The 24,764-nt window shown below is 65.8% G+C and overlaps 2 protein-coding genes across 2 annotated transcripts in view; one reads left to right on the plus strand and one right to left on the minus strand.

Moving 5' to 3' along the window:
* L3MBTL1 (L3MBTL histone methyl-lysine binding protein 1) overlaps positions 1-4,943 on the plus strand; it is a 33,921-nt gene extending 28,978 nt beyond the window's left edge. The window contains exons 19-21 of the mRNA XM_054173385.1: positions 1,025-1,182; positions 2,501-2,563; positions 4,775-4,943. Coding sequence (XP_054029360.1) covers positions 1,025-1,182; positions 2,501-2,563; positions 4,775-4,909 — 356 coding nt within the window. The 3' untranslated portion in view covers positions 4,910-4,943. The remainder of the gene's footprint in view (positions 1-1,024; positions 1,183-2,500; positions 2,564-4,774) is intronic.
* An 845-nt stretch (positions 4,944-5,788) lies between these two features.
* LOC104304930 (osteoclast-associated immunoglobulin-like receptor) lies at positions 5,789-18,540 on the minus strand. Its single transcript, XM_054173336.1, has 6 exons — positions 18,440-18,540; positions 15,643-15,678; positions 15,157-15,468; positions 13,588-13,872; positions 12,227-12,316; positions 5,789-6,228 (listed from the first exon to the last, which is right to left on the minus strand). The coding sequence occupies exons 1-6, from the start codon at positions 18,468-18,470 to the stop codon at positions 6,152-6,154; spliced, it is 831 nt and encodes a 276-aa protein (XP_054029311.1). The 5' UTR covers positions 18,471-18,540; the 3' UTR covers positions 5,789-6,151.
* Positions 18,541-24,764: the final 6,224 nt, after the last annotated feature.

Raw genomic sequence — 24,764 nt, forward strand, 5'->3', positions numbered from 1 at the left:
GGGCAGGGGTGCCTCGTCCCCTCTCCGGGCAGGGGTGCCGCGTCCCCTCTCCGGGCAGGGGTGCCGCGTCCCCTCTCCGGGCAGGGGTGCCTCGTCCCCTCTCCGGGCAGGGGTGCCGCGTCCCCTCTCCGGGCAGGGGTGCCGTGTGCCCTCCGGGCAGGGGTGCCGCGTCCCCTCTCCGGGCAGGGGTGCCTCGTCCCCTCTCCGGGCAGGGGTGCCTCATCCCCTCTCCGGGCAGGGGTGCCATGTGCCCTCCGGGCAGGGGTGCCGTGTGCCCTCCGGGCAGGGGTGCTGAGCCTTCCTCCTCTGGCTGCTGTGCCCAGCAGTGTCATTGTGGGTGTGAAGTGCCAGGTGGTTGCTGCAGCCCAGGGACTGACTTTGCTGAGCTCCCAGGCCCAGCCCAGGGCAGTGCCTGGCATTTGGCCTAGCTGCTGTCCCCAGGGGCTGCCCTGCTGCCTGCCCCAGCACTGGGGCTGAGTGAAGAGGATCCCTTCCTGGAAGCCATCCCTGACTCCCTGGGGCAGAGAGCAAGGGAAGAGCTTTGTGGAGGGGTTCAAGAGGGGATTGGATGTGGCACTTGGTGCCATGGTCTAGCCCTGAGGTCTGTGGTGCCAGGTTGGACTCGGTGATCCTTGGGGTCTCTTCCAACCTTGGTGACACTGTGACGCTGTTAAGCACATGAAATGAGCTGGGCAGCCTGGGAGGGCAGCCTGGGAGGGCAGCCTGGTGGGAGCTCTGGCACTGAAACCTAGCTCAGGATAGGAAATGACGGTGGGGAGAACAAGGCAGAGCCAAGCTGGTCCCTAAACCTCTCCCCACACCATCCCCACTCCCAGCACCCTGACCACTTGGGTACCTCACAGCCTGTTGAGTCAGGGGACAGCCACTAGCTGCTGAGAGCTGGAGCCAGGAGCCCCTCTGCTGCTAGCCCTGGGTGGGAGGAACCCCCTCAAGGCCTGCAGGCTGGGCTGGGCTGGGCTGCTCTCCTCCTGCCCTGTCAGACTGCTTGCCTTTGCCTTGCCAGCCATTGCTTCAGACAACATGCACCAGTCCCTCTTCATGTCTGCCCTGTCCGCCCACCCTGACCGCTCCCTGGCGCTCTGCTGGGAGCAGCACTGCAAGCTGCTGCCAGGGGTGGCTGGCATCACAGCAACCACCGTGGCCAAGTGGACCATCGATGAGGTAAGCTGCTCTGGGAGCTCCTGGGCTCCCACTGGCAGGGCTGGGGGCGCTCTGCCTGGCTGGGCAGCGCCGGGGGGCATTGCCTCAGGCACAGTGCTGCTTCCCCTGGGGACTCCACCACCTCCCTGGGCAGCCTCTGCCAGTCCCTGGCCACTCTGGCAGCAAAGACTTTTGTCCTCCTCTCCAACCTCAGCCTGCCCTGGCACAGCTTCAGCACATTTCCTCTCCATCACCTGAGGCTAGGGAGCAGAGATCACCCCCAGCTCACTGCAGCCTCCTGTCACGGAGCTGTGGAGAGTAACCATCCAGTTCCTCAGTGCAGGAGGACCAAAGCACATCAACTGGGTGTAAGAATCAGGGAAGCAGAGAGCTGTGGTTGGCAAAGCCCTCTCAGAGCACCCAGTCCAACCTCAACCCCACCCCACCATGGCCACCAAACCATGGCCACAGGGTTCCTGAACACCTCCAGGGATGGGGACTGCACCACCTCCCTGGGCAGCCTCTGCCAGGCCCTGACCACTCCTGCAGCTGAGAAATGTTTCCCCATCTCCAACCTCAGCCTCCCCTGGCACAGCCCCAGGCCATTGCCTCTGCTTCTGCCAAATGTGTTGACAGCTGCCAGGCCTGAGCCCCAGTGGCAGCTTCTGGGGAGCAGATGCAGAGCTCCCAGTGTGTGACCCTAGTGCAGGGCAGGCTGCTGAAGGCAGACAGCAGCCTTTGAATCCAGGGTGTTAAGAGCTTTCCAAAGAAGTCAGCTCCCTCTTTGCCAAGGCAAAAGCAGAGTGCTGGGTGGGCTGGAGGTGCTGGGTGGGGGCTTGGACTGGGTGGTCTCAGAGGTCTTTTCCAGCCCTGCTGGTCCTAGGATCCTGCAGGAAGCCACAGCCTGTGCAGGCCAGAGGCCATTTCCCTCTGCCTCTGAGAATGAAATCTTGGCCTCAGGTTCTTCAGCCTCACCTTCACTCACTGTCCTGGGCATCAGTGCTAGCCCCTCTCAAGGCCTGGGCAGCCAGCCCTGCCTGATGCCCTCACTGCTCTGCTCTGCCCTTCTCCTGCAGCCCCCTGGCTGGCAGTGCCTTGGCTGTGCTGGAGCTGAGGCTGCTGTGCCATCGGCTGCTGGGGGGAGGCCAGCACCTGGGCCCTGCTCCAGGGGGGAGCACTAAGCACAGTGGGGGTGCTGCAGCTGCAGCCTTTGCCCTGAGAGCCAGCTGGAGCCTTGCAGGGCACAAGTTGCCTCTGTGGAGGTGGGGAGGTGGCTCCTGGGGTGTCTCCAGCCAGGAGCTTTGCTTCTGTCTTGATGTTGGCCTCCTTTCCTCTCAAGGTCTTTAGCTTTGTTCAGACTCTGACGGGGTGTGAGGACCAAGCCAAGCTCTTCAAGGACGAGGTGAGAAGGGCTGGGAGGGCAGCTGGCCAGGGACAGGGCAGGGGGGCACTGGCCAGTGGCCTTCCTGCAACAAACTGCTGCTGAGGGCACCTCAGAGGATCCCACTCTGCAGGCCTGGGGGCAGCAGCCCCACTGCAGGGCAGTGTGCAGCTGTGGTGGCAGGAGGAGAGATGCTGACCCCCAGGGGGCTGTGCTGCTCTGTTCTCCTGGCATGGGTGAGGAAGGGCCCTGTGAGAAGGCTGGGAGCAGGGAGTAGAAGGAAGTCCAGTGCTGGGCTCCCAGGCTCAAGGACAGGGAGCTGCTGGAGAGGGGACAGCAGAGGGCTACAGAGCTGCTGAGGGGCCTGGAGCAGCTCTGCTGGGGAAAGGCTGAGAGAGTTGTGGCTGTTCAGCCTGGAGAGAGCAGCCTGGGGGGGATCTCAGCCCTGCTGAGCAGTGCTCAGAGGGAGGATGCCAGGGGGATGGAGCCAGGCTCTGCTCAGTGGTGCCCAGGGGCAGCACAAGGGGCAGTGGGCACAGGCTGGAGCATCAGAAGTTCCATCCAGACATGAGCAGGAGCTTCATTAAGGGTGGTGGAGGCCTGGAGCAGGCTGCCCAGGGAGCTGCTGGAGTCTCCATCTCTGCACTCATTCCAAGCCCCACTGGATGTGCTCCTGTGAGACCTGCCCTGGCAGGAGGCTTGGACTCCAGCTCCAGAGCTCACTTCCAGCCCCTACCATTCTGTGGCTCTGTGCAGATGATGCTGCAGCCTGAGCAGCACCATCACCCCCTGTGGGAAGCTGCTCCCCCCTCACCCATTCACCCCTCCCTGCCTGCATCCTCTGCCCAGCAGGGCAGGTTGGTGGCACTGCAGCCTGTGAGCTGGGCCCTGCCTGGCAGCAGCAGCACAGGCAGGGAGGGCCCAGCCTGTTAGCAGGTGGCCTCTGTGCTCTGAGGGTGCTCAGGCACACAGAGCTGAGCTGGGGGCATGCTGCATGCCCAGCAGGACCTGGAGCAGGGCATGGGCAGCTGTTTGCCCACAGCAGGCTGCCTGCTGGCTCTGTGCTGTGCCCTCTGGTGCAGCTGCCCTGGGAGCTCCATGGAAGAGCCTTTGCCCTGCTGCACTCAGGTCCTGAGCTCCCAGCTCTGGCTTGTCTGGGGTGGTGGGGGAGTGCTGTGGGTATCCCCTGGCCTGTTCCCTGCCATCACCTGTGGCACTTGGGTGAGTCTGGGCACCTTCCCAGGCAGTGGCTGTGCCCAGGAAGCACAGAGTGTGTGCTGCTGTCATAGAGGCACAGAGCTCTCAGGGCTGGAAGGGAGCTCAAGGCTCAGCCAGCCCCAAGCCCCTGCCATGGGCAGGGACACCTCACACCACAGCAGGTTGCTCACAGCCACCTCCAGCCTGGCTGCAAACACCTCCAGGCAGGAGGCTTCCACCACCTCCCTGGGCAGCCTGGGCCAGGCTCTCACCACCCTCCTGGCCAACAACTTCTTCCTCACAGCCAAGCTCCAGCTCCCCACTTCTAGTGCTGCTCCATGCCCCCCAGTCCTGTCCCTCCCTCACACCCCAGAGCAGAGGGGCAGGATCCTCTCCCTCCACCTCTGCCAATGGGCACTGGCAGCCCAGAAGCAGCTCAGCTGCCCTTGGCCTTCTGGGCTGCCAGTGCCCATTGCTGGCTCCCTGTCCCAGGCCTGATTCCTGCCCCCCTCAGAGGTGTCCCAGACCCCTCTCCCTCCCTGACACCCTCCAAAGTCCCTCCCCAGCTTGCTTGCAGCCCCCTGCAGCTCCTGCAAGGCCACCAGAAGCTCTCCTGGGAGCCTTCTCCTCTGCAGCCTGCACAACCCCAACTCTCTCAGGCTGTCTCCAGAGCAGAGCAGCTCCAGCCCTCTGCTCCTCCTCCTGGCCCTTCTCTGGACACCTTCCAGCCCCTCCAGAGCCTTCCTGCCACAGAGGCTCCAGAGCTGGCCCCAGAGCTGCAGCTGTGGGCTCAGCAGAGTGGAGCAGAGGGGCAGAATCCCCTCCCTGGCCCTGCTGGCCACACTTCTCTTGCTGCAGCCCAGGCTCTGCTTGGCTCTCTGGGCTGCAAGTGCTCCCTGCTGGCTGCTGCTGAGCTTCTCCTCCCCCAGCACCCCCAAGGCCTTTGCTCCAGGGCTGCTCCCAAGCTGGCTGCTGCAGCCCAGCTGCCTCAGGCTGTGCTCACAGCGGCTCCAGCCCTCTCCCTGTGCTCCGCAGATGATCGACGGTGAGGCCTTCCTGCTGCTGACCCAGGCTGACATCGTCAAGATCATGAGTGTCAAGCTGGGCCCCGCTCTCAAGATCTACAATGCCATCCTCATGTTCAAGAACGCTGATGACAGCTTGAAGTGACTCCTGCCGGCCTGAGGGGCATCCTCCCTGCCTGCCTCCCTGCCTGCCTCCCCCAGCGCCGGGGCTGCAAACCGCCTGGGCAGGGCAGCGCCTCCCCGCGGCCGCCTGCAGCTCCTCGCCCCCTGTCCACGTCCCTTTGGATGCTCTGCCTCCGCCCTCCCGCCGGCCCTGCTCCCCCCCTCCGCCCCACGCTGCCCTCCTCCTCCTGCCCCGGGGGCCAGGCCGACCCCAAGCCCTGGGGGGCGGCCGGAGGGTGGCCGTGGGCCCAAGGCCGCGGTGCGGGAGCTGCCCCCGGGACCTGCCGCGGGGCTGCGCTGGGGGCCGCGGGAGCGGCGCGCAGGACGTGGCAGCTGGGGCCTGACACCGCTGCTGTAAGTGACCAGAAGGAGGGAAGGCACTGCCTGCCTGCCTGCCTGCCTGCCTGCACCCCTGCCTGCACCCATTGGAAGGCTGCTCCTGGCTCGGCTCAGCAGCTGAGAGGCTTTGGTCCTGCTCCTCGGGCTGCTCCCTGGCCTCGCTCCCCGGGGACGGCCTCCAGGAGCTGCTGCTCACTTTGCCTTTTTCTCTCAGTTCTTTGGACTCTCCCTTTGAGGGCCAGGTGAGGACTTTGCTTTGCCCCTTCACTGTGCTGGCAGTCAGTGGCCTGCAGCCTGCCCTGCCCGCTGCTCTGCCCCCAGCCAGCAGCGCCGCTTCCTTCCCCTGTGCCGTGAGGCAGCAGGCCCAGGGCTGGCTGGCTGCAGCACCAGCTCCATCTCTTGTGCTTCAGGCTGCCTTGGCCAGCATGCCCCTGGCTGAAGGGGTGCTTGCTGAGCTCGTCCCCCTTGCAGCAGTTCAAAAGCCTCTGGTTGATGTCTCAGAGCAGAGCCGGCTGCTGAGGCCAAGAACCACCCACGGCTCTAGAGGCAGAGCCCCTGGCTCCTGAGGGCGTTGCTGAGCTGGCTGACATCACCCTGCCAAGCTGCCTTCTGCCCCCTGCCTGCCCTTGCAAGATGCCCAGGTCTGAGGAGCAGGATCTTCTGCTGTCCCTCAGCTGCTTCTCTGCAGAGCTGAAGGAGCTGCAGCAGGGCTGCAGCCAGCTGGGTGCAGCCTGTGCCTCCCCTTCTGGGGGAAGAGAGGCTGAGCAGGCTCCAACTCCAGAGCCAGGTGGTCCTGGCAGAGTCCCAGGCAGCTTCTGGTAGCCCCTGTGTGCCCTGGGGTCGCCCACACCGCTCCCCCCGTGCCCTGTGCAGAGCTGCTGCGGTGTCACCGCGGCAGTGGGGAGGCAGTGCAGCCCTGAGGGCTCTGCAGTGGTGGGAGCTGAGGCCCAGGGCACTTCCTTTCCCATTCCCAGGGGTGCCACAGCTGACAAAGCATTTCCCCCCTTTCCCAGGGGAAGGAAGGGCCCTTAGCAAGTGCACCAGCACCGTGGCTTGGAGCAGCACAGCCCTGCAGCTGCTGTCCTGGGCTGCCAGGGAGATGTAGCATTTGGACTCTCGGACCACTTGGGGTCCCCTCTGGCCTGCTCTGGCTGCTTGCTCCCCGTGCAGGACTTGCAACTCTGTCCATGTGTTTGTTCTGTCAGTGCTTGGGTTTGCTTTAGGCAAGTCTCCCTCTCCTCTTTGATTTCCTTTCATCTCTTTATGCACTGCAGCCTGGCCAGCTGTGGAGAGAGGGAGGGCAAGGAGCTGCCATCTCCCTGGGGCTCACAGGCACTCCCCAGCCACCCCTGATCTGCAGCAAATGCTCCTGAAGCTGAGCTCTGCAGCTGCACCACTGTCTGCTGGGGCAGAAGAGCAGGAGCCCTGGGACCCTCAGCCGTGAGAGTGCCTGTGAGCAGTGCTGAGGCCTCTCCAGGCTCCCTTGCACAGGACCTGGTTCTTGAGCTGCTCAGGAAAGGGCTGATGAAGGCATCCTGCTCCCACCTGCTCTGCTCCTTGGTGGGAAGTCAGACCCCTGAGCCTGGCCCTGGGTGCTGCCCCAGGTGTCAGACCTGCAGCCAGCGTGAAGGATGGAGAAGCTTGTCTGGAGAGCAGCATGGTGGTGGATTCAGATCCCTGCTGAAGGGGGAGAGGAACCACAAGGCAAGCTGAGGCTGGCCAGGACTGGGTACCACCACCAGCCACAGTCCTGCTCTGCACTCAGGCAATGCTCTGCCTGGGCACCAGGCCCTGCTGGCCAGGGGCATCACCTCACCTGGACTCTTGGACATCCCCCTTGGAGAGAGGCTCAGCATGGGCAGGACTGCCAAGGTGCTCCCCACTGCCTGTGGGGCCTGGCTGCACAGCTCAGCTTCTGCTGGCTCTGAGCTCTGCTCAGGAGCAGCTCTCAGAGGCTGGAAGGGTGATGCCAGCTTTGGGGCTGCATCCTGGGCAGCTCTCAGAGGCTGGAAGGGTGATGCCAGCTGTGGGGCTCTATGCTGGGCAGCTCTCAGAGGCTGGAAGGGTGATGCCAGCTGTGGGGCTCTATGCTGGGCAGCTCTCAGAGGCTGGAAGGGTGATGCCAGCTGTGGGGCTGCATCCTGGGCAGCTCTCAGAGGCTGGAAGGGTGATGCCAGCTGTGGGGCTGCATCCTGGGCAGCTCTCAGAGGCTGGAAGGGTGATGCCAGCTGTGGGGCTCCATGCTGGGCAGCTCTCAGAGGCTGGAAGGGTGATGCCAGCTGTGGGGCTGCATCCTGGGCAGCTCTCAGAGGCTGGAAGGGTGATGCCAGCTGTGGGGCTGCATCCTGGGCAGCTCTCAGAGGCTGGAAGGGTGATGCCAGCTGTGGGGCTGCATCCTGGGCAGCTCTCAGAGGCTGGAAGGGTGATGCCAGCTGTGGGGCTCTATGCTGGGCAGCTCTCAGAGGCTGGAAGGGTGATGCCAGCTGTGGGGCTGCATCCTGGGCAGCTCTCAGAGGCTGGAAGGGTGATGCCAGCTGTGGGGCTCCATGCTGGGCAGCTCTCAGAGGCTGGAAGGATGATGCCAGCTGTGGGGCTCCATGCTGGGCAGCTCTCAGAGGCTGGAAGGGTGATGCCAGCTGTGGGGCTGCATCCTGGGCAGCTCTCAGAGGCTGGAAGGGTGATGCCAGCTGTGGGGCTCCATCCTGGGCAGCTCTCAGAGGCTGGAAGGGTGATGCCAGCTGTGGGGCTGCATCCTGGGCAGCTCTCAGAGGCTGGAAGGGTGATGCCAGCTGTGGGGCTGCATCCTGGGCAGCTCTCAGAGGCTGGAAGGGTGATGCCAGCTGTGGGGCTGCATCCTGGGCAGCTCTCAGAGGCTGGAAGGGTGATGCCAGCTGTGGGGCTCCATCCTGGGCAGCTCTCAGAGGCTGGAAGGGTGATGCCAGCTGTGGGGCTCCATGCTGGGCAGCTCTCAGAGGCTGGAAGGGTGATGCCAGCTGTGGGGCTGCATCCTGGGCAGCTCTCAGAGGCTGGAAGGGTGATGCCAGCTGTGGGGCTCCATGCTGGGCAGCTCTCAGAGGCTGGAAGGGTGATGCCAGCTGTGGGGCTGCATCCTGGGCAGCTCTCAGAGGCTGGAAGGGTGATGCCAGCTGTGGGGCTGCATCCTGGGCAGCTCTCAGAGGCTGGAAGGGTGATGCCAGCTGTGGGGCTCCATCCTGGGCAGCTCTCAGAGGCTGGAAGGGTGATGCCAGCTGTGGGGCTGCATCCTGGGCAGCTCTCAGAGGCTGGAAGGGTGATGCCAGCTGTGGGGCTCCATCACACAGCTGCTGTCCCGGGCAGCAGCTCCTCAGCCTCTCAGCTGGCTCAGCCCTTTGGGTGCAGAGCTGCTGTGCTCCTGGGGGTGAGGCAGGGGCCTGCAGGGTCCCAGGGCTGTTTCCTGTCCCAGGGCAGAGCCTTCTCCCTCCCTGTGCACCCAACTCAGCAAACCCAGAGCGTGGGGTGAGTGTGTGGCACCCTTGCCCCTGCTGTGGTGGCCTCTTGTGCTGGGGCAGGGGCAGGCTCTGTGCCCAGAGGGCCTTGGCAGGGCCCCAGAGCCCTGCTTCAGAGAGCACTGAGGGCAGCTGTGAGCAAGACTGAAGCACCAAAGTTTCTCCCCCCCCTTCCCCTGCTGTCCATCCAACCCCCTCCCTGCCGGGCAGGACGGAGGGGTGGGCTGGGGCCAGGCCTGCAGCCCCCTCTCTGAAGGCTCCCTCAGGCTGTAGCCAACATTCCTGTGCCCACGTGGAGTTTTCCAGGTCAGATGTGTTGGGGGTGGAGGCCCCCAGCCTCTGCTCCCCTCCCTCCTGCTGCTGGTGGCAGGGCTTGGCTGCAGCCGGGGGGGAAGGCTCAGCCCCTGCTCCAGGAGATGCCTTCGGGGGGGGGTCTGCAAGCGGCTCTGGGGGTGTGGGGGAGCAGGTGGAGCCTCTCAGGGAGGTGTTGCTTGCTCCTGGTGGGAAGGGGCAGCCTCCAGGCCACGGGAGGCCCCCCCGAGGCTCAGCTGGGGGGTGGCCATGCCGGCCTGGCACAGCCCAGCCGCCTCCCCCTGCCTCCCCCCAGCCGTTCCCTGGCCACCACGAAAGCACTTTGAGAGGCAGGAAGCCCTCCCCGGGGCCTGGGAGGGCTGAGGGCAGCTCCTGCCTGCAGAGGCAGGACCTGAGTGCAATGAGAGGGGCACTGGAGGAGGGAGCAGGGGCAGGGACTTGGCCACCTCTGCTGCTCCCTTCCTCAGAGCTGGAGCCCCAGGGGGAAGGTGGGGAGAGGCCCGAGGGCTGCAGGCTGCCTGCCTCCCTCCCTCCTCCCCCGGGGGCCAGAGGCTCCCTGGCCCTGGGAGGGAGCAGGGGGCTGGGGAGCAGAGGGGGTCCCACCACAGAAGCTTTTTTGCACTTTGATTCCTTCTTTTGCTCTCCTTTTGTAACTCCTTTGGGTTTCCATCAGCTTTTGGTTGGACATTGACTCCTCTTTCCGTTTGCATCACGCCACAGGAACCAACAGACCCCCCCTGAGCTTTTGTTGTGGCCTGTGGAGCTCTGCTGGAGCTGTGTGTCCTGAGCCAGGGGTTGGAAGGTTGGGTATATATAACTTTCTCTCTGTGTTGAAGTTGGATCTCCATGGAGGCCCTGCTGTGCTGTACCTGTCAGTGTTTGAACCAATAAACGACTGTGAGCGATGGATGGAGCCCAGGGCTGCTGCCCCTCCTCGTTCAGCCCCAGCCAGGGCTGCTGGGGGGGGGTTGCACCCCAACAGGCTGCACCTTCAGGGTCACAGAAGTGTCAGGGTTGGAAAGGACCCCAAGGATCCTCCAGTGCCAGCTGTGCCTGCTGCTGTTCCTCCCCAGGTGCAAAACCTCCCCAGCTTCTTGCTGCCCCCCAGGCTGCCATTGGCTCTCTTGGCCCCCAGGGCTCATTGCTGTCCCAGGCAGAGCTTGCTGCCCACCAGCACCCCAAGGTCTTGCTGCATGGAGCTGCTCTGCAGCAGGGCAGCCTCCAGCCTGTCCTGCTGCCTGCTGCTGTTCCTGCCCAGCTGCAGGACCCTGCTCTTGCCCTCCTTGCCCTTCAGGAGGTTTGCCTGCAGCCAGCTCTCAGCCTGCCCAGCTCTGCTTGGATGGCAGCACAGCCTGAGGGCTGTCAGCCCCCCCCCAGCTCGGTAGCAGCAGAGCTTGCTGAGGGAGCCCTCAATGCCCCCAGCCAGGTGCTTGGGAAAGATGTTGAACACAAGTGGGCCCAGAGCTGAGCCCTGGGGAGCACCACTGGCCACAGGCCTCCCAGCTGCCTCTGTGCCCCTGCTGACAGCCCTCTGAGCTCTGCTGTGCAGCCAGTTTGCAAAGCACCTCCTGGAGCAAGCAGCAGTGATGCTTCTGAGCCATTCACTGAGGGGGGCTGGCAGTGCAGGTGCTGAGAGCACTGCTGCCTTCTGCTCCCCACTGCCTGTGTGCAACAGATTGAACTGGCCCTGAGCCTGACCTGGCTGAAACACTGACCTCAGAGTCCTGCCAGCCCTGTGCATGCCCTAGCAGGGACCAAAGCCCCAGGTGCCCAGCAGCCACAGCTCACCCAGCAATGGCAGCAGGAGATTCTCCTGGCCCTCTGCACTGTAGTGGATGGATCAGCTCAGCACCAGCAGAGGCATTCTGCTCACAGAGCTGTCAGGGCTGGGGGGGACAGTGGAGGGGGAGTGCTGTGGGTATCCCCTGGCCTGTTCCCTGCCATCACCTGTGGCACGTGGGTGAGGCTGGGCACCTTCCCAGGCAGTGGCTGTGCCCAGGAAGCACAGAATGTGCTGCTGTCATAGAGGCACAGAGCTGGCAGGGCTGGAAGGGACCCCAAGGCTCAGCCAGCCCCAACCCCCTGCCATGGGCAGGGACACCTCACACCACAGCAGGTTGCTCACAGCCACCTCCAGCCTGGCTGCAAACACCTCCAGGCAGGAGGCTTCCACCACCTCCCTGGGCAGCCTGTGCCAGGCTCTCACCACCCTCCTGGCCAACAACTTCTTCCTCACAGCCAAGCTCCAGCTCCCCACTTCTAGTGCTGCTCCATGCCCCCCAGTCCTGTCCCTCCCTGACACCCTCCCAAGTGTCACACTGCTCCCCCCTCCCCCAGTGCATTTCCCACACTCTGCTCAGGGTTTCAGAAGCAAAATGAGATTGGATTTCCAAATCCAGACTAAAGGTTTCATTGCCACAAACATGTTTACAAACATTTCACAGTTCAACAGCAGCACAGCACCAGCACCACCCCCCCTGCACCCAGCACCCTGGGAGCTGTGCTGCCTGCCAGGCTGCTGCCTCTTCCTCTGCCCTGCACCTCACACAGCCACAAGGGAAGACAGAGCAAGGGCAGCCCAGAGGAGATCACAGCTCAGAGGATGCCAGGGGTTGGAAGGGAGCTCTGGAGAGCTTCCAGCCCAAGCCCCTGCCAGAGCAGGAGCAGAGAATCCAGCACAGGTCCCACAGGAACACATCCAGACAGGGCTGGGAAGGCTCCAGAGCAGGAGGCTCCACAACCTCTCTGGGCAGCCTGCTCCAGGGCTCTGGGACCCTCACAGTGAGGAAGTTCCTCCTCATGCTGGGAGGAAACAATTTCTGTGCTACAGAACACATTCAGCAGATGAATTTCTCTCTCCTTAGCCTGTGCCCAGCTGCTAAAGCTTTGTCCCTAATCTGGGCTGCTCTGAGTGCCTCAGGCAGAGCCTCGCAGCAGGGGCCTGGCCCTGCTGGGGACAGGAGGACAGGGACACAAGGGGGGTTGGGGGGGGTGGCATTGCTGTGTCCCCTCCCCAAGCCAGAGCTCCCTGCCCTGGAGGCCACCCCACAGCCCCCCAAGGCCCGTGGGGTCTCCTGGCCTGCTCCCGCGGCGAGGCCCCGAGGGGAGCCCCAGGGACCCCCCCGGTGGCAGTCAGGGGCAGGGCTGCTGCTGTTCCCTGCAGCGGCTCCGTGTGGCCTCGGCCAGGACCAGCCCCAGCAGCAGCAGGACCCCAGCCCCCAGGGCCAGCTGCACTGTGTTGCTCCAGGTGTAATCTGTGGGGGACAGGAAGGGACAGCGGCTGGGGAGCGCTGCCAGGGGCCCCCAGCAGCTGGCAGCCCACGGGGGGCGAGAGGGGACCCAAGGGCACAGCCAGGGGACGCTTGGGGCTCCTGGGGCAAAGGGCCAGGTGCTGGCCCCGGGGCTCTGCTGGGCTAGAGAGGGCTGAAGGGAAGCTCCTGGGGAGCAAAGGGAGGCTCAAGGACTCCTGCAGGAATTGCTTTGGTGGGAAAAGACCTCAGAGATCGCTGGGTCCCAACATCAGCCCAAGCCCACTGTGGCCACTGTCCCCAAGTGCCATGGCCACATCCCATGGCTCCCACATCCCTGCCAGCTGGGACAGGCTCTGCACCCCCACCCAGGGGCACCAAAGCCAGGGAGGAGGACAGGAACACAGCCCTGGCCCTCAGCTGCCTCTGCCAGGCAGCATCACTGGGCTGCCATGGGACCACAGAAGCACAGAGTGCCAGGGGCTGGAAGGGAGCTCCAGAGCTCACCCAGCCCAAGCCCCTGCCAGAGCAGGAGCACCCAGGGCAGGGCACCCAGGAGCACAGCCAGGGGGGGTTGGAATCTCTCCAGAGAGGGAGACTCCACAGCCCCCCTGGGCAGCCTGCTCCAGGCCTCTCTCACCCTCACAGGGAAAAAAATCTTCCCCCTGTTCCCATGGCACTTCCTCTGCCTCAGCTTCCAGCACTGCCCCTTGGGCTGGCACTGGGCATCCCCCAGCAGAGCCTGGCTCCAGCCTCTGGGCATCACCCTGCACAGCTTTAGCCCCAGCCTTGAGGTCACCCTCAGGCTCCTCCTTTCCAGGCTCCAGAGCCCTCAGCTCCCTCAGGCTCTCCTCCTGAGGAAGATCTTCCACTGCCTGCAGCATCTCTGTGGCTCTGTGCTGGACTCTCTCCAGCAGTTCCCTGAGGTCCTTCCTGAGCTGAGAGCCCAGAGCTGGACACAAGATTCCAGCTGTGGCCTCAGCAGGGCAGAGCAGAGCTGTACAACCAGAGCTGGCAGGTGCAGGCACAGGCAGCCCCTGGTCCTTGTCCCCCAGATGTCAGCCAAGCACCCCTGGGGCTGTAGGGTCTCCAGGGCCTGTAGGTCACCTGCAAAGCCTCCTGAGGAGCTGGCAAGGCTCAAGCACATCTGAAGGGAGCTGTATCCCCCCTATTGCAGCTCCTCCCTGCCCCCACATCCCATTTCCTTGTTCCACCAAGATGTGGCAGATGCCAGGGGAGGAAGGGAAGAGCAGGAAGGGGCCAGGGGAGTGCCTCACCTCTCACCACCAGCTGCAGGGGCTCACTGGCAGCAGACCAGCTGAAGGAAGCAGCCTGGTTGAAGCACTGGCAGCTGTAGTGGCCTCCATTGGCCTCCTGCACGTGGGAGATGTTGAAGTCCTCCTGCTGCTTGGAGAGCACTGCCAGGGCTGCCAGCTGGCCCTGCAGGTAGAGCAGGCAGCGAGCAGTGGGGTGTGCAGTGCTGCAGCGCAGGCTCACCGCCGCTCCTGCAGCCACCTCCTGCCAGGGCAGCACCGAGAGGACAGGGGTGGGGAGATGGAACTCTGTGGGGAGGAGAGAGGAGAGGGCATGGCAAGGTGCAGGGGGCCTTGGTGTGATGCCAGGAGCCACTGGCAGCATCTCCAGCACCTTGCTCACACAGGAGCCACGCTGCAGGAGGCAGATCTGCAGCAGAGCTGGAGCCCAGGCCAGCTCCCCACAGCTTGGCTCACAGCCCTCTCCAGCAGCCCTGCACCCTGGGCTCCCAAGCACCACCTGCTGCCCAGGTCCCTTCCTCCAGACCTGCCCCCAGGGCAGGTTTTATTTCACAGAGCCACAGAACCATTCAGGCTGGAAAAGAGCCTCAGGACCCCCAAGGCCAAGCACTGACCCTGCTCTGCAAGGCTCACCCCTGACCCACAGCCCTGAAGTTATGGCTGAGGCAAAACCTGTAAAGGTAATTCACTCTGTCACAGGCTGGTTGAGGCTGGGGGCACCTCTCAAGGTCACTGTTTTCCATCAGGGGCTACCAAGAGCTGGCTGCTCTGGACCAAGTCCAGGTAGCCTTTGAGGATTGCCCTAGATGGGCAACCTGTGTCAGTGCTTGGTCACCCTGCCTGTGGAAGAGTGTTCCCTGCTGTTCCCAGGGACCCTGCTGCCTGCCACTTTGCACCCATGGTCTCTGCTCCTGTCCCTGGGCACCACTCAGAGCAGCCTGGCTCCATGCTCTCTGCACCCTCCCTCCAGGTGCTCTCCACACTGATGAGGTCTCCTGGGCTTTGGAGAGTGTTTGACCCATGCTGATGAGCTGCTGATTGTGTGAGAACCACAGAACCATTCAGGCTGGAAAAGAGCCTCAGGACCCCCAAGGCCAACCCCTGACCCTGCTCTGCAAGGCTCACCCCTGACCCACAGCCCCAAGCACCACAGCCAAACCACCTCCAAACACCCCCAGGGCTGGTGACTCCACCACCCCCCTGGGCAGCCTGTGCCAGTCTCTGACCACTCCTGATGGGAAATAACTTCCTAATGTGCCCTGCTGCAGCTTGAGGCCATTGCCTCTTGCCCTGTCACTAACTCCCTGTGAGAGGAGACCAGCAGCAGCCTCCCCACAGCCTCCTTTCAGGCAGCTGGAGGCAGCCAGGAGGTCTCCCCTCAGCCTCCTCTCTTCACACCAACTCCTTCAGTTGCTCTCCATCAGATTTCTCCTCCAGGCCCTTCCCAGCTTCCTTGCCCTGCTCTGCCCTGGCTCCAGATGGTGCCAACCTCCCCAAGCCAGGGAAGGGGAGAACCCCTCCTGCCCATGCCCTGGATGGCAAAGCCAAGGGGCTGTGTTCAGCCTGCTCTGCCCAGGTGGCATCTGCCCCCACGCCAGGCTGTGTGTCCCTCACCTTGTACCATCACATCCAGGCCTTCACTGTGAGCCAGCAGGGTGCCCCCAGCCTGGTACTGGCAGCTGTAGACTCCTGCATCCCCGTGGGTGGCATTGGAGATGGAGAACTCTGCCCTGCCGCCGCGCGGCGCCAGGGCGCGCAGCCGGCGCCCGTCCTTGAGGAGCACCAGGTGCCCTGTGGCACACTGGCAGCTGCAGCAGATGGTGGTGGAGCCTCCTGGTGGGATCACCCCAGGTGGCTTCAGGAAGATGGAGACTGTGGGGGCACCTGCACAGGGACAGACAGACAGACAGTGCCCAGCACCCAGCCGCCCTGCAGCGAGCGTGGAGCCGGCTCCAGGCCCCGGCTCCATACAAGGATGAGATGGGGAAGAGCCCTGGGACGGGGAGGGGGCACCAGAGGGGTGCTCAAGCTCCCTGACTGCCTCCTGGTGATACTCACTTGGTGCAGCCTTGCTCTGTGCCACCAGCCAAGCACCTGGGAGAGAAAGCAGCTGTGTGACATAGAACGGTCAGGGCTGGAAGGGACCTCAGGGCTCATCCAGTTCCAGCCCAGCTCACCATGAGGAGGAACTTCTTGACTCTGAGGCTCCCAGAGCCCTGGAGCAGGCTGCCCAGAGAGGTTGTGGAGCCTTCTGCTCTGGAGCCTTCCCAGCCCTGTCTGGATGTGTTCCTGTGGGACCTGTGCTGGATTCTCTGCTCCTGCTCTGGCAGGGGCTTGGGCTGGAAGCTCTCCAGAGGTCCCTTCCAGCCCCTAGCATCCTGTGAGCTGTGCCATGGCACTCTGGGACATGGTTTGGTGGCCAGGGTGGTGTTGGGCTGCTGGTTGGACTGGATGAGCTTTGAGGTCCCTTCCAGCCCCTAACACTCTCTGAGTCTGTGATCTAGAAGGAAGCCAGGGTGTGCCCAAGCTCTGAAGAGCACAGTGACTGAGAGCAGAGGTGGCCCAGGGGAGAGCTGTCAGCCATTCCTCCTTGCTAACACCAAGGGAGAACACTGAACAGCCCTGAGGACTGCAGAGGCCACTGCCCTGAGCCAGGAGGCAGCACTCAGCTTGGGTTGCCTTTGGGGAGGGGGAGGCTGCTTCTGCTTCTCAGGGCACTTCAAATCACCACAGCAATTCTTTGCCTCCCCTCCAGCCAGAGGGCAAAGCAAGAGTGCTGCAAGTGCTCTGCTGCTGTGCCAGCACAGGAGCCACTGCTTCCCAACTCACTCAGCCCAGGCTGCTGGCAAAGAAAGGAGGCCTGAGCCCTCAGCTGCTTGCAGCAGAAGCAGTCACACTGCCTGCTGGAGCTGTGCAGGGCTCATTCTGACAGCAGCTGCTGCCTGGGAGCAGACAGCTCCTCAGTGGGAGCCACTGCCCCAGCCCAGGCAGCGCTGGGCACTCGAAGCACATTGGCCAGAGCGGAGCCTGCAGGCAGCCTCAGATCAGCCAAGCCCTCCTGCTACAGCCTCACAGCCCCTGGGCAGCCCAGAGGGCTGCAGGGGCAGCTAAGGAGTTAGCTCTGCCCCATCTGGGTCAGTCCTCACCACAGCCTGGACAAGAAGGCTCAGACCAAGCAACCAAGGTCGGAGAACAGAGACAGAGGAAAAGCAGCAGCAGAAAAGAGGAAAAACCACTCTGTGGTCCTCAGCTCTGCAGACATTTGCAGAACCAAAGGGCCCCAGGCTGGAGGGGCAGAGAGTCTCTTCTGTTTTGAGCCTGCCCCTGCTGTGAATGAAAGGCACACAGGAGGCCAAACAGCCAAAGCCCCTGAGGCTCTTTATGAACAGAATAAGGTCACTGGAACAGAGGAAGGGAGAGAGAAAATGCAGAGAGAGAGAGAGAGAGAGAGCAAGTAAGGAACTGCTTGAGCACCCCCAAGAGAGCTTAGCTCTGAGGAAGGATGCTGCTGCCTGGGCTTGGAGACCTCCTCCTTGTGGGCTGTGCTGTCCCCCCTGGAGCAGGGGAGGGAGAGAGCCCAAAGCCACAGAGTGCTCTGGGCTGGAAGGGAGCTGCACAGCTCAGCCAGTCCCAGCCCCTGCCCCCAGCAGGGACATCCTCCCCTGGAGCAGGCTGCCCAGAGCCCTTTCCAGCCTCCCCTGGAATAGCTCCAGGCATGGAGCCTCAACCACCTCCCTGGGCAGCCTGCTGCAGTGTTCCAGCAGCCTCCTGGGGCAGAACTTGTTCCTCACATCCAAGCTCAATCTGCTCTGCTCTGCTCTGCTCTGCAGCCATTGCCCCTGGGGCTGTCCCTGCAGGCCTTTGGGAACAGTCCCTCTGCAGCCTTCCTGTAGCCCCTTCAGGTGCTGGAAGGTTGCTCTGAGGTCTCCCTGGAGCCTTCTCCTCTCCAGGCTGAACACCCCCAGCTCCCTCAGCCTGTGCTCACAGCAGAGCTGTTCCAACCCCCTGAGCATTTTCATGGCCTCCTCTGGAGCCTCTCCATCAGCTCCAGGTCTCTTTTGTGTTGGTGTCCCCACAGCTGGCCCCAGCCCTGCAGGTGAGGTCTCCCCAGAGCAGAGTCCAGGGGCAGGATCCTCTCTCCCCAGCTCTGGCCACACTGCTTTGGCTGCAGCCCAGGCTGCCCTTGGCCTCCTGTGCTGCAGTCTCTCACTGCCTGCTCCTGGGCAGCTTCTCCCCCACCAGCACCCCCAAGGCTTCTCCTCAGGGCTGCTTCCATCTCCTCCTCCCCCAGGCTGTACTGGCAGTGAGGATTGCTCTGGCCCAGGTCCTTCTCTGAGCAGCCTCCAGCCTGTGGTGCCTTCAGCCAAGGTATCTTTTCTCTTCTCCAGGAGTTGTTCTCTTCATGGTGAGGAGAGGGTTCCTGGAGAGCAGCTTCCAGGCTGCATGCTGATGTCTTTTCCTCTCTCTCTCTGAGCTGCTGAGGCTCAGTGCCTTTTAATCAGCCACTGGCAGCTCCCCCTGGCCCACACCCTGCTCACGTTAATGCAGATAGAGTCACAGAGCTGGCAGGGCTGGAAGGGAGCTCAAGGCTCAGCCAGCCCCAACCCCCTGCCATGGGCAGGGACACCTCACACCACAGCAGGTTGCTCACAGCCACCTCCAGCCTGGCTGCAAACACCTCCAGGCATGAGGCTGCCACCACCTCCCTGGGCAGCCTGTGCCAGGCTCTTGCTCAGCCTCTTGGCAAATCTCACCCAGCCCCTGGGCTGAATCCTCTGGAAGCTCCAAACATCTAATTCTGCTTCCCAGCTCAGCAGAGCCTCCCCCGGCGGCAGCAGCAGCCCCTGGCACTTACCAGAGGCCAGCAGGAGAGCCACCCGCAGCATGCTGGCCCCTCCTGGCTCCCTCTGCCCTCAGCTCAAGCAGGGCTGCCTCAGAGGCAGGCACCGAGCATCCCTCGAGTCCTGCTGTGCCACCTGCTGTGCCAGGGCTCTGCTTCCTGCAGTGCCGGGCACCGGAGTGCCCCAGCGCCGTGCCCGGGCAGCCCCCGGCTCGCTCCCGCGGGTGCCGCAGACCTCGGGAGAGAAGCTGCTGAGGCTTTTTGTTTCTCTTTCTTGGCTCTGGTCACTTGATCAGGAAATGTCCTCCCCAGCTCCTCTTGTGCAACGGAGAGATGTTTTGCAAGGGAGGTGCTCTGCCTGCTGTGCGACGTGACAGGAAGGGCTCCGGATCACCCCCGGGCTCCTGCTCACCCCCCGGGGCTCCTGCTCACCCCCTCCAGGGTCCTGCTCACCCCCCGGGGTCCTGCTCACCCCCCGGGGCTCCTGCTCACCCCCCGGGGTCCTGCTCAACCCAGGGTCCTGCTCACCCCCGGGGCTCCTGCTCACCCCAGGGGCTCCTGCTCACCCCCCGGGGCTCCTGCTCACCCCCTCCAGGGTCCTGCTCACCCCCCGGGGTCCTGCTCACCCCCCGGGGCTCCTGCTCACCCCCCGGGGTCCTGCTCAACCCAGGGTCCTGCTCACCCCCGGGGCTCCTGCTCACCCCCTGGGCTCCTGCTCACCCCAGGGGCTCCTGCTCACCCCCCGGGGCTCCTGCTCACCCCCTCCAGGGTCCTGCTCACCCCCCGGGGTCCTGCTCACCCCCCGGGGCTCCTGCTCACCCCCCGGGGTCCTGCTCACCCCCTCCAGGGTCCTGCTCAACCCAGGGTCCTGCTCACCCCCAGGGTCCTGCTCACCCCCTCCAGGGTCCTGCTCACCCCCCGGGCTCCTGCTCACCCCCCGGGGCTCCTGCTCACCCCCAGGGTCCTGCTCACCCCCTCCAGGGTCCTGCTCACCCCCCGGGCTCCTGCTCACCCCCCGGGGCTCCTGCTCACCCCCCGGGGTCCTGCTCACCCCCTCCAGGGTCCTGCTCAACCCAGGGTCCTGCTCACCCCCGGGGCTCCTGCTCACCCCCTCCAGGGTCCTGCTCACCCCCCGGAGCTCCTGCTCACCCCCGGGGCTCCTGCTCACCCCCTCCAGGGTCCTGCTCACCCCAGGGGCTCCTGCTCACCCCCTCCAGGGTCCTGCTCACCCCCAGGGTCCTGCTCACCCCCTGGGCTCCTGCTCACCCCCCGGGCTCCTGCTCACCCCCTCCAGGGTCCTGCTCACCCCCAGGGTCCTGCTCACCCCCTGGGCTCCTGCTCACCCCCCTGGGCTCCTGCTCACCCCCTGGGCTCCTGCTCACCCCCCGGGGTCCTGCTCACCCCCGGGGTCCTGCTCACCCCTGGGCTCCTGCTCACCCCTGGGCTCCTGCTCACCCCCCGGGCTCCTGCTCACCCCCCGGGGTCCTGCTCACCCCCTCCAGGGTCCTGCTCACCCCCCGGGGTCCTGCTCACCCCCCGGGGCTCCTGCTCAACCCCGGGGCTCCTGCTCACCCCCTCCAGGGTCCTGCTCACCCCCCGGGGTCCTGCTCACCCCCCGGGGCTCCTGCTCACCCCCTCCAGGGTCCTGCTCAACCCAGGGTCCTGCTCACCCCCGGGGCTCCTGCTCACCCCCCGGGGTCCTGCTCACCCCTGGGCTCCTGCTCACCCCCCGGGGCTCCTGCTCACCCCTGGGCTCCTGCTCACCCCCAGGGTCCTGCTCACCCCCTGGGCTCCTGCTCACCCCTGGGCTCCTGCTCACCCCCAGGGCTCCTACTCACCCCAGGGGCTCCTGCTCACCCCTGGGCTCCTGCTCACCCCCCGGGCTCCTGCTCACCCCCTCCAGGGTCCTGCTCAACCCAGGGTCCTGCTCACCCCCCGGGGCTCCTGCTCACCCCCAGGGTCCTGCTCACCCCCAGGGTCCTGCTCACCCCCCGGGCTCCTGCTCACCTCCAGGGTCCTGCTCACCCCCCGGGGCTCCTGCTCACCCCCTGGGCTCCTGCTCACCCCCAGGGTCCTGCTCACCCCCTGGGCTCCTGCTCACCCCCCTGGGCTCCTGCTCACCCCCGGGGCTCCTGCTCACCCCCCGGGCTCCTGCTCACCCCAGGGGCTCCTGCTCACCCCTGGGCTCCTGCTCACCCCCCGGGCTCCTGCTCACCCCCGGGGCTCCTGCTCACCCCCCGGGGCTCCTGCTCACCCCTGGGCTCCTGCTCACCCCCCGGGCTCCTGCTCACCCCCTCCAGGGTCCTGCTCAACCCAGGGTCCTGCTCACCCCCCGGGGCTCCTGCTCACCCCCAGGGTCCTGCTCACCCCCAGGGTCCTGCTCACCCCCCGGGGTCCTGCTCACCCCCAGGGTCCTGCTCACCCCCCGGGGCTCCTGCTCACCCCAGGGGCTCCTGCTCACCCCCAGGGTCCTGCTCACCCCCCGGGCTCCTGCTCACCCCCCGGGGTCCTGCTCACCCCCAGGGTCCTGCTCACCCCCCGGGGCTCCTGCTCACCCCAGGGGCTCCTGCTCACCCCCAGGGTCCTGCTCACCCCCAGGGTCCTGCTCACCCCCCGGGGTCCTGCTCACCCCCAGGGTCCTGCTCACCCCCCGGGGCTCCTGCTCACCCCAGGGGCTCCTGCTCACCCCCAGGGTCCTGCTCACCCCCCGGGGCTCCTGCTCACCCCCGGGGCTCCTGCTCACCCCAGGGGCTCCTGCTCACCCCCAGGGTCCTGCTCACCCCAGGGGCTCCTGCTCACCCCCCGGGGTCCTGCTCACCCCCCGGGGCTCCTGCTCACCCCTGGGCTCCTGCTCACCCCCGGGGCTCCTGCTCACCCCCGGGGCTCCTGCTCACCCCCCGGGGCTCCTGCTCACCCCTGGGCTCCTGCTCACCCCCCGGGCTCCTGCTCACCCCCGGGGCTCCTGCTCACCCCCCGGGGCTCCTGCTCACCCCTGGGCTCCTGCTCACCCCTGGGCTCCTGCTCACCCCCCGGGCTCCTGCTCACCCCCGGGGTCCTGCTCACCCCCGGGGCTCCTGCTCACCCCCCGGGCTCCTGCTCACCCCTGGGCTCTTGCTCACCCCCAGGGTCCTGCTCACCCCCGGGGTCCTGCTCACCCCCGGGGCTCCTGCTCACCCCTGGGCTCTTGCTCACCCCCAGGGTCCTGCTCACCCCCGGGGTCCTGCTCACCCCCGGGGCTCCTGCTCACCCCCGGGCTCCTGCTCACCCCCAGGGTCCTGCTCACCCCCCGGGCTCCTGCTCACCCCCGGGGCTCCTGCTCACCCCCGGGGTCCTGCTCACCCCCGGGGTCCTGCTCACCCCCGGGGCTCCTGCTCACCCCCAGGGTCCTGCTCACCCCCGGGGCTCCTGCTCACCCCCGGGGCTCCTGCTCACCCCCGGGCTCTTGCTCACCCCCGGGCTCCTGCTCACCCCCTGGGCTCCTGCTCACCCCTGGGCTCCTGCTCACCCCCAGGGTCCTGCTCACCCCCGGGGCTCCTGCTCACCCCTGGGCTCCTGCTCACCCCCCGGGCTCCTGCTCACCCCCGGGGCTCCTGCTCACCCCCGGGGCTCCTGCTCATCCCAGGGGCTCCTGCTCACCCCCGGGGCTCCTGCTCACCCCCGGGCTCTTGCTCACCCCCGGGCTCCTGCTCACCCCCGGGGCTCCTGCTCACCCCCGGGCTCTTGCTCACCCCCGGGCTCCTGCTCACCCCCGGGGTCCTGCTCACCCCCTGGGCTCCTGCTCACCCCCGGGGCTCCTGCTCACCCCCCGGGCTCTTGCTCACCCCCGGGCTCTTGCTCACCCCCTGGGCTCCTGCTCACCCCCGGGCTCCTGCTCACCCCTGGGCTCCTGCTCACCCCCTCCAGGGTCCTGCTCACCCCCTGGGCTCCTGCTCACCCCCAGGGTCCTGCTCACCCCCCGGGCTCCTGCTCACCCCCGGGGTCCTGCTCACCCCCGGGGCTCCTGCTCACCCCCGGGGCTCCTGACCATCCCCGGGGGTCTCTCGCTCCTGCTTGGCACCGATGAGACCTCTGTGGCGGTGTTGGACGCTGGCTGTGGCCCCAGGCAGTGCCAGCCCCGCAGGAGTGGGCAGCTGAGGCAGGTGCCCAGGGCACAGCTCCTGCTCTGAGCTGCCAAGGGCACAGAGATCGCTCCTGGGCGCCTGGCTGCCTGCTGCCAGGGGAGCTGCCTGTGCCCCCCTTCAAGGTGCAGCCTGAGCAGTGCCCAGCCCAGGGGCACCATCCCTGCCCTGCCTCATTGCTCTCCCTGAGAGGAGGCTGCAGGGGGCTGGGGGCTGGGCTCTGCTCCCTAGGATCAGGAGCTAGAAGCAGAGGCCATGGCCTGAAGCTGTGCCAGGGGAGGCTGAGCTTGGAGAGGAGGCAAAATGTCTCTGCTGGAGGAGTGCTCAGGGCCTGGCAGAGGCTGCCCAGGGAGGTGGTGGAGTCCCCATGGCTGGAGGGGTTCCAGAGCCCTGTGGCCATGGCTCCTGGGGCCAGGGCTTGGTGGCCATGGGGGGGCTGGGTTGGTGCTGGCCTGGGGGAGCTCAGAGGGCTTCTCCCCCCCCTCCAATGCTGGGAGCCTCCAAGGGGCTGGGGAGGGGCTGAGAGGAGAGGCAGGGAGGGCTCAGGGCCCAGCTGCAGACATAGGCAAGAGACAGGAGGTGGCTGAGATGATTTCATTGCAACAACACAGCAGAGGGGGAGCAGAACACAACCCAGCAGCAGCCCCCTGCCCAGCCCTGCTGCCCCCTCCCCCCCAGCAGTGCAGAGGGGCAGGGCCTGGGGGCTGCAGCCAGCCCCCCCCAGCCTCTGTTGGTCCTGCTGCCCCTTCCTCCTCGGGGGCAGAACTCCTCCCAGGCCTCCCCTGCTGCAGCCCTCCCATGGAAGAGCTCTCCCTGAAGGTCCTTCTGCAGGCTGTGGTGCCCAGGGCATGGCCCCAGTGCTGCCTGTGGTGCCCAGGGCATGGCCCCAGTGCTGCCTGTGCCCCAGGGCATGGCCCCAGTGCTGCCTGTGGTGCCCAGGGCATGGCCCCAGTGCTACCTGTGCCCCAGGGCCTGCCCCAGTGCTGCCTGTGCCCCAGTGCTGCCTGTGCCCCAGGGCATGGCCCAGTGCTGCCTGTGCCCCAGGGCATGGCCCCAGTGCTGCCTGTGCCCCAGGGCATGGCCCCAGTGCTGCCTGTGGTGCCCAGGGCATGGCCCCAGTGCTGCCTGTGGTGCCCAGGGCATGGCCTCAGTGCTGCCTGTGCCCCAGGGCCTGCCCCCAGTGCTGCCTGTGCCCCAGTGCTGCCTGTGCCCCAGGGCCTGCCCCAGTGCTGCCTGTGCCCCAGTGCTGCCTGTGCCCCAGGGCCTGCCCCAGTGCTGCCTGTGCCCCAGGGCATGGCCCCAGTGCTGCCTGTGCCCCAGTGCTGCCTGTGCCCCAGCAGCAGCCCTGCCCCAGCACTGTGCTCCCCAGGGGCTGCAGGTAGGCTCTTACCCCCCAGCTGCCACCCAAGCACTCATCCTGCCCCTCTCTTCCCAGCCCCATGGCTGGCACAGTGTCTCTCACCTCCTTCCTCCCCCACCTGGGTGCTCAGCTCCCTGCCTGTGCCCTGCCCCACTCCCCTCCCTGGCTGCTGCCATCCCTGAGTGACAGAACCATCCCACCCAGAGGTGCTGCCTGGCTCAGCCCTGGCCCCAGCTGAGGCTGAGCTTGAGCCAGGGGAGAGCTCCTCCTGCCAGGAGCCTGCCCCATCCCCCTGCCCCCCAACCCTCACCAGGCACAAACCCAGCCCAGAGGCCAGAAGCCAAGAGGCACAAGGCCAGGTGGGGGCTGCTGTGTGCCTCTGAGCCCTGCCCTGCCCTGCTGGAGGCCTTGGGGAGGGAATTCCACCTGCCCAGCAGGTTCACTTGGCATGTCCAGGCCTGTGCCTGCCCCCAGCCACAAGGCAGCAGCAGCTGGGTACCAGCAGCAGCAGCTGGGGGCCAGCAGCTGGGGGCCAGCAGCAGCAGCTGGGGGCCAGCAGCAGCAGCTGGGTGGCAGCAGCAGCAGCAGCTGGGTGCCACAGCAGCAGCAGCTGGGGGCCAGCAGCTGGGTGCCAGCAGCAGCTGGGTGCCAGCAGCAGGGTGGCAGCAGCAGCAGCAGCTGGGTGCCAGCAGCAGCAGCTGGGGGGCAGCAGCTGGGTGCCAGCAGCAGCTGGGTGCCAGCAGCAGCTGGGTGCCACAGCAGCAGCAGCTGGGTGCCAGCAGCAGCTGGGTGGCAGCAGCAGGGTGGCAGCAGCAGGGTGGCAGCAGCAGGGTGGCAGCAGCAGCAGCAGCTGGGTGGCAGC

Source organism: Dryobates pubescens, chromosome 26 (genome assembly GCF_014839835.1).
Source record: "Dryobates pubescens isolate bDryPub1 chromosome 26, bDryPub1.pri, whole genome shotgun sequence".
Classification (NCBI taxonomy): Eukaryota; Metazoa; Chordata; class Aves; order Piciformes; family Picidae; genus Dryobates; species Dryobates pubescens.